General features: G+C 34.5%; 1 protein-coding gene across 2 annotated transcripts in view; it reads left to right on the top strand.

Moving 5' to 3' along the window:
* Positions 1–15,935, top strand: part of igsf9bb (immunoglobulin superfamily, member 9Bb) — a 119,329-nt gene that overhangs the window by 46,666 nt on the left and 56,728 nt on the right. For both annotated transcript variants that reach the window (XM_084136647.1, XM_084136648.1), the window contains exons 4-5: positions 6,652–6,803; positions 14,505–14,622. In XM_084136647.1, the coding sequence (XP_083992773.1) occupies positions 6,652–6,803; positions 14,505–14,622 (270 nt within the window). The remainder of the gene's footprint in view (positions 1–6,651; positions 6,804–14,504; positions 14,623–15,935) is intronic.

The raw sequence follows: 15,935 nt of genomic DNA on the forward strand, positions 1-15,935 counted from the left end.
CACGCATATTTGCATGAGTCTAAATAGGCCATGTGATCTGATGAGGTGTAATCCCGCAAGCAGCATTCACACAGATGCTCGGCTCAGTACTGGATCTTGAGAGGAAGATGAGAAGGATGAAGATGTTCCTGTGGGACGAGCTCCACGCAGCCTCCTCTCTCCATGCTTCTCCTGCCAATTAGCTCTCACTGGTGCAATGCGTGTGTTGTTAGTGTGTGTGTGCTAAAACATCTGCCTGTGTAGCCGGTGTAAGCACAGAGCCTTATTATAGCTGAATTCTTTTCACAATCTGTGCCTGTGATAAGTGCTAGTGATTTTATCACTGGCTGACACGTGCGCTCATTGCAAAAGAGATGATGTCATCTTGCCTCAAAGCCTTGGAAATATCGGAGGGATTATTATGCAGCGTCAAAGACAAAATGTGTGTGTGTGTGAGCAGGTGATCGTTTGGCAAATTCAACAGCTCTATTCCAGGACTCTCACTGTTTGCCTCTGTGTTAGCTGTAATACTAAGGACATAAATGAAAGAAAAAAAAAAGAAGTGATACCAATATTTAATTATGTAAATAATTTACCAATAATTTTCAATTACTGTCATGTTCAACTTTATGCTGATAACACTGTCATATATTTATATAAATCTGACGTTCTACAAATTCAATTTTAATATTTGATATAAAATATCTGATTTTAATATTTTACAAGATTGGCTTTTGGATAATAAGTCCATTATTATGGTTTTTGGTTCCAGTCAGATACTTAAATCCAAAGTTGGTTCTTGTGCTGTATCATGTAAAGATGGTACTCCTCTGTCTGCATAAAGTACTTGATACTATTAAATATATTGGTGTATGGCTTGGCTTTAAACTTTCATTTAAATCACATTTTAATCATATTTTACGCAGTCAACTTTTTTTTAAATTCAATTACATTTTTTGTTTGTTTTGTTGTAATTGCGTTACACTGTATGTTGATCTTGCCTCAAAGCTGTATGAAAATGAGATGGTAATGTACATCTCAAGGGGTTAATACTAACAAATAAATGATAAATTAATTCAATATACAGTTGTGTTCAGAATTAATGGCACCCCTGGTAAATATGATCAAAAATGGCTGTAAAAAATAAATCTGCATTGTTAATCTTTCATTAAAAAATTCACAAAAATCGAACCTTTCATTGAAGTAAAATAATTGAAAGCCGGGGGGAATCACATTATGAAATAAATGTTTTTCTCCAAAACACGTTGGCCACAATTATTGGCACCCTTTTATTAAATACTTTTTGAAATCTCCTTTTGGAAAAGATAACAGCTCTGACTTTTCTCCTATAATGCCTGATGAGTTTGGAGAACACCTGACCAGAGATCAGAGACCATTCCTCCATACAGAATCTCTCCAGTTCCTTCAGATTCCCAGATCCATGTTGGCGCTTCTCTTCAGTTCACTTCACTCATCAGGTCAGGGAACTGGGACGGTAATGGCAGACACTTCATTTTGTGCTCCGTAACACTTTTTTGTGTTGATTTTGATGTTTGTTTTGGATAGTTGTCCTGATGGAAGATCCAACCACGGCCCATTATAAGATTTCTAGCAGAAGGCGTCAGGTTTAGATTTTTTATCTGTTGATATTTGATTGAATCCACGATGCCATGCATCTCAACAAGATGTCCAGGACCTCCAGCAGAAAAATATGCCCACAACATTAAAAATCCAATGGTATATTAAATTGCACACATGGGGTACTTTTTATCCTTGTGTGCACCAAACCCATCTAGCGTGTTTGCTGCCAAAAAGCTTTTTTTTAGTTTCATCTGACCACAGAAGCCTGTGCCGTTTGAAGTTCCAGTCGTGTCTGACAACTGAATTTGCTGGAGTTTGTTTTTGGATGAGCGAGGAGGATTTTTCTTGAAACCCTCCCAAACAACATGTGATGTAGGGGTTGTTTTTGGTAGGCTTCTGACCCCCAAGACTCAAGTAATCTCTGCAATTCTCCATCTGTGATTCTTGAAGAGTCTTTGGCCACTCAAACTCCGGGATCAAAGTCCTCAACGCGCATTAAGACAATATAGACACGCGCCCTCTTCCTGGCAGATTCGTAACATCTTTAGTTGATTGGAACTTATTTAATTATTGCCCTGATGGTCAAAATGGGGATTTTCACTTCTTTGGCTATTTTCTTACAGCCACTTTCTATTTTGTGATGCTCAACAATCTTTTGATGCACATCAGAACTATATTCTTTGGTTTTACTCATTGTGATGGATGAGCAAGGGAATTTGGCCTTTGTGTTTCCTCATATTTAAACTCCTGTGAAACAAGAAGTCATAGCTAGACAATTTCGGGTGCGCTAAAAAAAGGTAAATATTAATGAGAATATACTTATTATATATATGTAGATATGCCAATAATTGCATTGGCCACAACGTGTTTTGGAGAAAAAACATTTATTTCATAATGTGATTTCCCCTCCACTTTCAATTTTTTATATATTTATATATATTTTATATATTTTCAATATTTATATATTTTCTCAGAGACTGTTTAAAATGGTGTTTTTCAATTCGATGAAACCACAATTTTGTACACTTTTGTACACTTTTCACCAATATAACAATACATTTAGTCACATACAGTATCATAAACAGCAGACATTACCACATATATTTTTTACTGATATGTAGTTTAGGGTCAGCAAGAATCTTTTTTTTTTTTTAATTCAGCAAGGACTTGTTAAATTGATCAAACAGTAAAAACTAATATTTATATGTCAAATTAACGCTGTTCTGTTGAACTTTCTTTTTATAAAAAATATATTATTTTTTTTATCATGGTTTCATTCATGGTTTTGCACTTTGATAATAATAAGAAATGTTTATTGAGCACCAAATCATCATATTAGAATGATTTCTCAAGGATCATGTGACTCTGAAGACTGGAGTAATAATGCTGAAATTCAACTTTGCCATCACAGGAATACATCACATTTTATAATATATATTCAAATAGAAAACGGTTAAATTGTAAATTGTACTGAAATTATAAAATAATATTTCACAATATTACTATTTTTTACTATATTTTTGAACAAATAAATCCAGCTGGGTGTGTAAGAGATTTATTTTTGACTTCAAACTTTTTTGCGTTAGTGTATAAAATGTCACTTTTTAAATGATGAAGCAATTTAATATTTTAATCAGATTTTTTGAAACAATTAATTGAAATTAATTGAATTCCAATTCACAAGTTTTTAAAAGAATTTTTTTAACAAAAATACTAACCTTATATGAAAACATATTTCATGATCCAATCCTTTAGGAACAAAAACATGATGGCCAAATAAAACAATCGCAATATTCACTATTTCACCTAATTTCATACCGGCAGAATAATCTTAAACATAATTGGTAAATATTCCCTAAATCACACAGTACTAGATGGAACAGGTCACTTCAATCTGGTGAGACATATTCTCTGTGGTTTGTATACACAGCAGGTGTCGGGCAGTTGCTCTCTCTCCATTTGGCACGCTGTGGCAGGCATTTAGCTAATGTCAAGTGGATTTGCCTGAATGTTTTGCCACTAATGGAAATGTGGATTGAAAAGCAAAGGCAAACTTAGACGTTATCAATTAGCTGCTTTCAATGACTGTGAAACATGATACAATCACAGATGAGGGTGTTTTTTCATATAAGACACACACATTCTCCTCATTAGCCTGTAGTGTGCCTGTGCTCTCAGCATTTCTTTTGTGTGTTTGTGTGTGTGTGTGTGTGTGTGTGTGTGTGTGTGTGTGTGTGTGTGTGTGTGTGTGTGTTTGTTTGTGTTTATGTTTATGTTTAATCAACATCACAGGTCAGCAGTGTGTGTGAGTGTGTACGGCAGTAAATGGAGACTCGGAGCAGATGGAGGCATGTTTTGCACAGATGTCTTAGCGGCTGGCCTCAGATATGTTTCCTTGAGCACTCTGGTCATGTGCCACCAGATTTTGGGGGTTCCTTCAAGTAGAATAAAGCAGAATAAAGCAGTGCTGAAACTGGGTAAGACGAGTTTAAAAAATAACATAAAAAAAGCCATCCAAATTAGTATTATTATCAGACCAAACCAAATCAAGCTTGCTGAATCATTATTTGCCCCTTAGTTTCACAGACAGTCAGGTCTTACTGACATTTAGAGCCATGTATAATAGATACTCAGCTTGAGAAGGGTTCAGCCCAGGTATATCCCCAAACCCATCTCTTCTGTGCTCCTGGAAAGTAAGATGTTCCTGTGATCTACTAAAGTGACCCTCTTATCACAGTGCAGTCTTAAATATTTGAACACATTTGAGACAAAACCATTTCTCCCTAGTGTTCCTTTGTCATCATTTGCGCCTAACTGTCTGTAATTATGCCTAGACATAATTGAGTAACCACCAAATAAATTTCAAGAGACACAATAATCTTAATTTTGGAGATACAGTAAGAAATATGAACAATTAAGTCACTAATATTTTGATGTTTCTGAGTGAAATGCAGATCATGCGGCACAACACAATTCCCCTTGAGTATTACAAAACTATAAAACCCATTTCAAGTTATCACACACAGGAGATACATTGAGCCACATGCTGTAACCAGACAATCTCACACATGAACATGAATGTTTCTTATGAGATTGTATATTTTTTAATTCATATTTATGTCTCCCAATAGCCCTGTTTTCTGCAGCAAATGCCCTTCAAGTTTATCTAGGCATTACGTTAATAATATATATATATTAATATATATATATATATATATATATATGTATAACTAATTAATATTTATGCAAAGTAGTTTTTATGTTGTACAGTAAATGTCACAAATTAATTATAATATTGCTATATATATAGGCTACAGTATATATAATACTTCAATTGATGATAATATTTATGCAAAATCACAAAATATGTTTTGTGATGTAAATTATCACAAATTAAATAAAAAGATCAAAATAATTAAAATCTTTGGGTTAGTTAGTTAGCAATTTTGAAACTTTCATATTAAAGAGTTAATCTGTGAAGAACTGTTGTATTGTTCCTGATCAGTCTTTTGGTTCTGTGTCCTGTCCAGCCCATAATATATATGTATATTATACACTGTTAAATATTTTAGTGTGAAATTACTGTACTGTATATTTCAGGTTAATAATTGTTACTTTCACAGTAGGACTTTTCTTGTGTCTAACTGCACTAAAAAGTGGTTTTACTGTGAGTTTACAGGAAAACACAATTTACTGTAAACAAACAACATCATACTGTATTTCTACAGTGCATGTACTATTAAGTTACCCAGCATGCAGTGTGGCATGAATATAATATGTTGTAGAGTTTCTTGATTCTTGTTGGATTTATCTGTGCTGCTGAACTTATTTTTGCTTTGCTTTTAGCCATTTGTGTTGGTTTATTTTGTAATGTTGGTTTATGTTGTATAAACGTTTTTATTATTTGTTGAGTGTCACCATTGTTTTTTCTTTGTCAAGTATTGATGTCTGTGCGTCATTAGGTGATGTTTACAAGATGATGTCACATCTTTCACAGATGAATCTCAGCAGTTGCTTCACTATTGTGAAATATCCATCTACAAACAGTTATGAATTTGAAATAAGTTATTGGTAAATCTTCATGCTTAAATAATAACTAACACAAAATCTTCATATACATGCTAGGAATAGTTTGACTAAACTATTTAATATTCTAGCTTGTCATCATTTTAACAAATGTTTTTTATTTGTTTGCATTGATTTCACAGTAAATTTCAGACTATAGTACTGTACAGTAAATGTAAATGTAAATCCACTATAGTAATTTATTGGAAAATAATACTTAAAAATCTAATCCTGTAAATTCCTAGCAATTATTTACATGAATTATTATGTATATATATATATATATATATATATATATATAAAGGTCTGTCATGAAACTCTAGATGGTGCAGGCTGACAGGCCCTTAACTCAACCTGTTCATCATTCTGTATAGGGCACAGCTGATTGGATCCTGCTGTATCAGTAGCCAGTGAGCTTGCATGCTCAACCTTCAAACACTTGGTTAGCATTTGCTGTAGCAGTGCAGTGCGCTTTCAGAAACCCACCACCTCCCCCAGCTCCACCTGTATAGATTTGCTACGGGTAATTCATTTATTGTACAGCAGCAGCATGTCTCATTTATATATATATATATTTATATTCAGGCACACTGCTGGCTGGCCATGTGATGTGACAGCATGGCCACCCCTTTCCCAGAGTGATTTATATGTAATGAAAGTGAAATTTTAGCTACTACATCAAGGCTGGGGGAGAATTGGCCATGGAGCAGGAGAGAGATGCCAGCCAGAGAGCTCATATACTGTATACTAAGAGCTCATAAATGGCCACATATGTATGCAGTAGGGAGATCCATGACCAGGAGTCCCTTTTATTCACAGGTATACGAGCTAACAGCTCCGATGGCCTTCTGAACTCCTATGGCTCCCATTAGCGATGAGACATGAATCATGCTTTTGCAGGGTCTGTAAAAGACACGTATATTATAAGACATGATATTGTTATGAATTAACCTGCCTTGTTATCCCCAGGCTGATTTATTTCAGGTAACAGATAGGGAATTTTCACATCGTTTCTCTGTGTCACAGCTCCCCCAACTTTTACGGACACGCCACCGCAGTATGTGGAGGCCAAAGAGGGGGGCAGCATCACTCTGAGCTGCACGGCTTTTGGCAATCCCAAACCTTCAGTCAGCTGGCTTAGGGAGGGAGACCCCGTACAGGACAGCAGCAAATACAAGGTGAGCAAACACATTTAACTTTGGTCATGAAATCTACTGGATATTCTAAATTGGGGGATATTTTATAATGTAAACTTAAAATATTAGTATAGTTTCTTGTTTCTAGTAAGATAGTAATGATGCTGAAAATTCAGCTTTGCCATTAAGAATAAAGTACATTTTAAAAGATATTAAAAAAGAACAAAGTCAATTACAGTTTGAATTGTTATAATATGTTAATAATCTTGTAATAAAAATGACCTTCTTTAAAAAGTTTGCCATAAAAAAGTGTCCTTCAAACTAAGCAGTTTGAGTGTCCCTTCTATATGGTTTAAACTTACTCTGTCAAATTGGACAAATCAAGCTGCAGTTTTAACAGTAGTTGCACGGCCTGTAGAAACATCTAATTAATCCCCCTCAGCCCTGTCATATACCCTAGTGGTTTAGCCCTAGACCCCTGACCATCTCAGTGCTCGTAACTGCTCATTTTAACTACGTGTCGTGGAGGTGTCCCTTGGGCCTCTTATGTTCACAGTGCTGTGTAATTAGGAACCAAATAAATCGTCCTTGTATTTCAGCACTAATGGAATTTCTCCTCTTGAGTGACGTCTTTTATATAATTCATCAAATGAGCCTTCCATGATATGAAACAGACTCTTAGATTCCCTTGTCGAAACCAGCATCTAAATACTGGCTTTTTTCTCACAAGTGATCCATTGATTGTGGCTCATCAAAACCGGCAAACCAAACATAGTGAACCAAACTGTCAAATGCTTCCCGAGTATAAACCATCTGCTCGCTGAAGACTAAGCAGAGAGATCCCTACAGGAACGGATGGCTTAGTTCTCTGCCTGAAAAGAGTTTGATTTATAAAAGCCCATCGAGAGATCTCAATCTCCTCACACATAACAGAGCAATGACAGCCTGTCGGTGTATAGCTTTGCTTGGTGATTTAACACTTTTGAAGTAAGGTGAGATAATATCAGGAACAATGGTATTCGTTGCTTGTGATATTCGTTGTATTTGAGTGATGGCAAGCTCTTTGTTTAGTCAAAATACTGTAGCATGTTGTTTTGACTGATTAGATCTATAATGTTATTTACAGACGAAAGAAACTTCTGCATCGACTTTTTTGTTTAAAGCATAATGCTGGGGTAGGCTAGTATATACTTAATAATGTACTATAGTCTTTGGAAGAGATAACTCCCATACCAAATTTTTGAGACCCATTCACAGCATGAACAATAACAATATTGTCCACATCAACCCACGATATTGTTCTGTTTATTCTAAGCATTCACAGCAGTGTTGTCATCTGCCGCTTTAAATGCTCAAGTTTTTTAAAGCAGGGTGGATTCTGATTGGCTGCCAATATTTTTATCATTCACCAGCTCAGAAAAATAGTTCAGAATGTGATTCAGTTTCACTGTGCAGTTATGGTTGTGGAATCATTATTCTTTTCTTTTAGAATAATTTTCAGAGCTGTATCTTTATTGTTATCATTATAGTTATCGTCCTTGTTGTGAACAAGCCTTTAGAGTACAATGCCGACCAACTTTTTCAGCGCCCTTGGTTCTGGAAGTATAAGAACTATAAACCAATGAAGCTTTGTGAATAAATGATAAATGATGTTGATTTATAAATGTCTATTGCAAAATATGCTTATATATATATATATATATATACGGTTCGGTACGTTTTTGATACAGCAAAAAGAGAAATTTCCTTAATTTTTTTTACATGTATTTAAAAAAAATATTATTTTTAAATAAGTGTGAGTTTTCCTACATCTTGAAACTTTAGTTTTATATATGGAGGTAATCTTTGAAGGATGAACAATAATGTTTTGGTCATCACATTATAAGTAACATTATCATAGTATTTGAGTTTTGAAGTGCTGGAAAAAGATGTGTGATGCACTTGAAAGCATTGTACTATTACTATGGTTACAGTTAGTGTTACTATATTAAATCCATTGGTTAATGTTGCTGATTTGTGGACTTAAAGCCTACAACTAGTTCACTGACGGCACAATGTTTCTCCTGGTTTCCTCGTCAGAGCTGTTTGATCTAATAGAGATCTATGGTTAATAACGGAGAAATTTGAATGCTTCTCACTAGAACTCCATTTGATGTTGGGCAACGTTGTGGTGGTCGCGACTGCTAACACAATTTTGGTCGCACCGAATCATTCGGTTTGTAATGCGTACCGAACCGAAAGCCTTGTACCGAACGGTTCAATACGAATACGTGTATCGTTACACCCCTTATAATATATATATGTATATATATATATGTATATATATATATATATATATATATATATATATATATATATATATATACAGTATATATATATATAATTAAGTGGTTTGAGAGCGTAGGAAGATGACTTTTAGTTGTTTAGTTGTTTTGGTGCGATTTGCTTGTTTAGATTCTCTGATTGGTGGAGACTTCTATGCAGAATCATGGGTTCAGCTTCAATTCTGCTGTCAACACAATTATTTAAAAAATACACTAAAATAATGTGTAATCACAGTAGGTCTGTCTGTAAAGGTTTGTAGGTTATCATTAAAAATCTATTCCATTATAAGGAAATTTTACTTCTGAAACCTGACTTTTTCACTTAAGTCCCACTAATGATGCTCAAGTACTCCTTTATTGACAACAAACTAGAAATATGGTCCTTTTTAAAGTCATGAACTACAGTTTACAATCCATATTACTTCCATAATGTCAAACATTTCTGAAGTTTAAAAAAGCAACATTTAAATCTTTGCAAGTGTCTCCTTAAAAAAGAGATCACCATATTTGATAGCCATAGATTAAGTAAGTCAACAACATCAGGGTTATTTATGAATGGAAGGTGGGATATGGTCTTTGATTTATGCTAAATAACATATATACGGTAATGTTTTTTTATATAAATTATTATGATTTGATTTATTAGATTGTTGCTGGGTCTTCTGTTGCCTGGCCGTGTATCTCCAGCTGTGTAATTAGAGTAATTATGGAGTCTGGAATCCACAGCGGCATCTCAGACTGCTGCCGTTTGTTGAGTAAATTAGCTGCTGTACTTACCCTCATGTTGCCCATTTGTAGACTTAAGGTATGTATGTTCACGCCAAGGGGTCAAGGTTTGACTGGTTAGCAGTTAACCTCCGCTGGATAGATGCTGTAACTACAAAAAAAAAAGAGCATATTTTTCAATTGATGAGCTTTTTTTTAATAGTTTTCAGTTTTCATTTTAATTTTAATTTTTATAATTCTATGCGCATTATTCATTTTTATCGTTTTTTTTTTAATTCTCAAATTTATTTTTACTTCAGTTTTAGTAATTTTAGTACTTTTTCCATCTAATATTTATGTTATATTTTATTTCAGCTTTATTTCAGTTACCGAAAACCGTTTTTAATAGTTTTAGTTAACAATACCAACACTGCCCTAATGAAAAAAACCTATACGAAAATGTATTTATACTAAGTATAGTACAAATCCATAACATATATTTACTGACATATCGCTTGAGACTTACTGATATAAATATTGTAATTCAAATTTATTTGGAGTACTTATTATTAAACATAAAATGCATCTTACTATCCTTACATTTAGTAAGGATAGTATGATCACGGTAAAATATAAGTCTTTAAATGCAAGATATTTCAAGTGTAACTAAAGTATACTTGTAATAGTTCCATCAGAAACTGTAAAGTATTCATATTAAGTACATACATATGTAAATGTATTTATAGTATACTTAGCATAAAATAAATTTATTTTAAATACATTTTGGTATATTTAATTTTCACTATGGTGGCTCTTACCAGAGCACAATGTTTTGGGGATTTTGCCAATCAAAAAACATAGTTTACCATCTAAGAAAAAAGAAAAAGAAAAAATGCTTCAAGGTGTGTGTACAGTAAGTCTCCTAAGAGTAAAGTCACACATGCCTGATATCACATGAACTGTGATGATGATGCTTGCTCGTAGGTCTTGCCATTACACCGTCTGATGGAACACTGAATAATTCATCAGAGAGCCCCCTCAGCGAAGGCTTTACTTTAGCATGAATCTATGTCATCTGTCTCCACTCCTGCAATTTTTTTCTCAAAGTACTCTTCACCTGCTCGGCCGGCAGCAGTAAAGTGACCCTCATGTATCGTCAACCATCCAGCTCTGACAGGGCAGGGAGAAAAGATGCTTTGGCGAGTCCCTTAACCGTCAGGTCTGTCTGCAGAGAACGGCAGATCTGTTATGCTGTTCTGAGACCAGTTGTACCCGGTACTCACATATTTCCCATGAGATTATGATTGACAGCAAATTGCATTCGAAAGTGAGTGAAGGTTTTTTTCCTTCCTTGCTGACTTGTAGAGATGCACTATTCATTTGAAATACATTTTACTAATTCATTCATTTGAAAAGTTAATGTCATTAAAGAAAAACTTTTTTCAGTAAAATTTTCAAGTATGGCTTACTGATTGTTGAAGTCCTTTAGAATAATTATTTTTATATATAATCATTGTAATAATAATAATAATAATAATAATAATAATCATTTATATTTTTTTTATTATATGTGTAACATATTCTTCATATTCTGTGTGCCTAAGTTCTTGAGTTAATTTGTCTCCATAATCATTGATTAAGTTAAGCAGGTGTCTTCGGTTTGGTTAACAATCCTAGTGTGGGTTTAAAAGCTCTCAGTTCATTCTGTTCTCCGTTCTGCGTCGTCTTTAGTCCGCTGTGGTATTCTCCTGTTATCTCCAGTGCTTGTCTGAGTTTGGTTATGTTAAACAGTGTTTCCTTTTTTAAGGGATTTTTTTTTCTTTTTTTCGAGTGATTATTGCAGCAACCAAGCTGTGACTATGAAATTACTTGAAATAGGATGTCAGATTTTTTCACCATGGGATAAGAGCTTATTGATTATGAAAACTATTATTTATTTTTGATATTATTAATTGTTTAATTTAGTTATTCATTTATTTCAGTTTTCAAAATGTTTAATTAGTTGTTTAAATTTTAGGTTATGAAAATAACCATGGACATTACTAGTGACAAACGTTTAAGGCTTGAGAAATGATTCTAAGAAATGAGAACGAACAGTTTCTTTCCTGAAAACACCAGCATGTACCTATTTTTGAGAAGGCCTTTTGACCCTTAAGCCTTGTGACATATACCAATGGTAAATGCTTATTTCTAAAATCTGTTTTTTGATATTATTGCCATAACCTATATTATATTTAGTATTAACGTTAATTTACATTAAACCGCATTAAAATAATGCATTAACCATTCGAGTTTAGAAAAGCTGCAATATTTTAAGTGCCCACACTGCCTATGTGATGTCAGCTTAGAAGAAAAGGTGGAGAAAGTTATTACAATGTTTAAGACAAACATTTTTTCGTTTGGAATAACATGTACCGATGAATCATGCATACAGTAGTATCAGCATCCCTCCCCTTACCTGCCCATCTGCCACCAAACACACCCACTTGTACAGAGTAAATCCATTATTCAGCTGTTTGTCTGCTCACTCTCTGAGACCATGTGCACAATTCAATGCCAAAACAAGCTGAAACACTCTCCTCTTGTAAGCGTGGCCTTGTCTCGAAAAGATGATTGTGAAACCGAGCCAGCAATCTAACCATCACAGCTTGAAAGAGCTTCGAAGTTCATACAGGAACCTATTAATGATTGATGTCTTGCATGTTTTATATGCACTATCATTTCCGAATAATAACAAGACACAGAGAAGACTGGCCTAGTATTTTACTAAAAATCAAAAGTCCAGTTAGAACATCATACAAGAATGAAAATGGCACAATTATATCCAGGTGTCACTTTGTAAGAAGATTCAAAGTGTTGTGTAGAAGGCTTAGATCATGAATATTAGTTTATGCACAAATATTTTAAAATGACTATAATAAAATAAAATATATATTTATAAATACAATAAATTGTTTTTATTGTATTGTATTGGCCTGTAATAGAGAATTTGCCCATGACATTGAAATCTTGTGGAAAAAAAGAGCCATATTTCAACTGTGGTAGACCATCCCACTCCTGAAACTGCCAGCCTCCTCAAAAGTACATGCCTTTTGACCTTTTGACACTCAAAAGCATTGGGATGTATCCTAGTAGCAACATTCTGGTAGGTTGGTGGTTAAATGTACGGATCAGCAATTGAATGTTAATTGTTGGTCCAGTGGTTACATTTTAACTTTCAGTACAAGGGGTTCCCGTGGAAAGTGAACTGATTTATTTATTTGTGAATAAATCGTTTAAAATAGTTTAAATAATAATAATAATAAAGAAATACTAACAATTGTAGATGCTTCCTCTGTATTAGATTCATCCCTGCTGTAAGCTTTTTCATAAAGTGGTGGGGACAAAACTGGCCATGGCCAAAATTGGTGGGTATATCCCCACTGTAAATTATGCTTTTGCATCCTAATTTCTAAAATGTTTAATAAAAATTCCAAACCCTCCTTGGTCCACACCTCAGCCAATCTAACCAAGAATAATCCAGAGCATATTAGATAAATGCAAGAACTGCTCTGCCATTGGCAAAATGGAAATAACGCTTGTGTGGGCACAGAAAGAGAGATGCACATTGATCTTTAAGTCTCTGTTGGAGTGGCCTGGTTTGTTTGATCTCTCCTACGCAGTCTCTGCCTCTATGTCTCCGGTTCACAGTGATTTCACTGCAAATCATTTTTGTTTATACTGTGTATGAGACAATTCTTTCCTCAAATTGTTTTATTCTTTATAAGTTGTTATATAAACTTGTAAGAGTGGCCCCTTTCATGATGCATGTTTTGAATGTGAAGTAACATAACTGTGGGTATAGTATGTCTGCAGGAAAAAATGGATCTCATGGGATGCTGAGCAGTGTTCCCCCAACACATCATTTCTACTGATCTATGTGTTCATAAAAAATGAGAAGTTGTGTAGCTCACACTTCGGGATTATCAATATGTTACTGTTGACTTTAAAAAACCCACATGAACTGTTTAATAAGCAAAAAGGGATTTTAGTTTTACATTCATGTTTTTCTATTTCAAAGTAATACACTTACTTTTGCGTTACTTTTTTTCTCACCTAGGCTGGGCTTTCTTGCTTGTTTTTTAATTAAAAAAGTTCTGTTTTTGGCAAATGTAAAGGCCCTTTCACACCAAAAGTGAAATGAATAAGCCTCAGGCTGAAGCAAATGCAAATTCATGCCTGTACAGCAATAAAAACAAACAAACGAAGCAGAAATGTGATGTTTATCTAAAGAAATTTTACTTATTGGTATGGCTGAATTGGATCATCGAAGGTCAGCAGCAAAGACCCATAGTAAAGTGAGATTAAATACATAAAGTACAATTAACAAATTTAATTATTGCAGGTTTGCATAATATTCTGATAGTCTAGTAGAACTACAATAACTATCATGTTTACACCGTGCACACAACGCCTCTGCACTTACTCCCGATTTCTCTCAACATGGGGACAGGAGCGGCGTCAATTAATGGGAAAACAAAGTAATTTGCGTTACTTATTTGAAAAAGTAACTCTTTTATCTCATACTTGATACTTTGAAAAAGTAATATGATTACTTAACTCGCATTACTTGCAATGCGTTACCCCCAACACTTGTCAGCGCGATTGTTTTCTTTATGTTTATAAGATTGTTAATTTGTATCTCAGTAAGTGATGCTGTGACCTCCCTCCACAGGTCAGTGATGGCAGCCTGACGCTTGTTTCCATCAGCCGTGAGGACAGGGGAGCGTACACATGCCGAGCGTACAGCGAGCAGGGAGAGGCCATCCATACCACACGCTTACTCGTCCAAGGTAGCACCCTAACTCTGACTTGACTCCATGTCTTTATTGTTTGCTGTTATTTGAATGACATGACTATCATGTTGTCAGAGTTCTGTGCTGTGTTTGAACGGTCTTCTGTGTTTGTGTATGTGTATACAGTCATGCTTGCAAAGCTGCATGCTGCATGGCACCCATGCTGCAGAGCTACAGAGATAATTGGACTCCATATGTTAGCTGTCTGGTACAGTATAAAGCAGTAATGGGTTCACTGTCAGAGAGATTTTTCACCATAGTGCCGCCAAATAAGCTTTTTCCTTTTGGGATCGCTAATCTGTTCTGTTGCAGATATCCTCTATATTCACCTTATTCATACTTCTAGATAATAATAAAATATGCTACTGTTTTTCTTTTTCCTCCCATCAAATGCTTATCAAACCAGTTTTAAATAAAACTACTAGAGTTTTAAATAAAATAAAATAAAAAACATAAAAGTGAATCATTGTAATAATTGAATGCTGTTGATTGTAATACTAAATGAGATTCGGTATAATAGGAACACTATCAATACTGATTTGGTGTTGTTGTATGGAAGCCCACATTCCCCCACAGAAACGTTCTCATTATTATGAGAAACTTCCTCTTTATTATGGCATGGTAAGTTATTAATATGAGAATATCTCATTATGCCGATATATTAAGTCAATTATTAGACTTTTTCTAAATTATACAACATATTAAGTACACATTAAGAAAGTATCTCATTATTATGAGATACTTGGCATTAATCATGAGAAAGTTTCTCATTATTACGTGATATTAAGTCATTCGATTTCTTTGACAAAATTTTACAACAAAGTACATTTTTTACAAGAAAGTCTGTAATTATAATGATAGTAAGCATTAATCATGAGAGTTTTCGCCACTAGGGGTCGCTAACCTATTTACAATAACAAAGGCGTAGTTTGATGATGCAACATTTGCTAAGAATTATGGATCTTGTTGTCAACGTCAAGCCGACCGATCTGATAATGTTTATGGATGACTGAATACATCGATGTTTTTATCATGACTGTGATATGAAGCAGTTCGGGATTGCTAAGAGACAGCTATCAGCTCCACACGCGACGCGAGTCCCGCGGATATAAAAGGAATATGGACATTTCATTCTACCGAACTACACGCAGAATTACTACTCACAGGTCAGTTTATTAGACAAATTAAACTTGTGAGGTAACGCAGCGCTGTTTCACTTGGTCTAACATTACACTATCACACTAAACTGCATTTAAATGTGTTGAAATGTATGTGTTAGTCTGTCTGTATGAGACTAGCAGTAAACTAGA

Source organism: Abramis brama (genome assembly GCF_963993115.1).
Source record: "Abramis brama genome assembly, chromosome: 15".
NCBI classification, from domain to species: Eukaryota; Metazoa; Chordata; class Actinopteri; order Cypriniformes; family Leuciscidae; genus Abramis; species Abramis brama.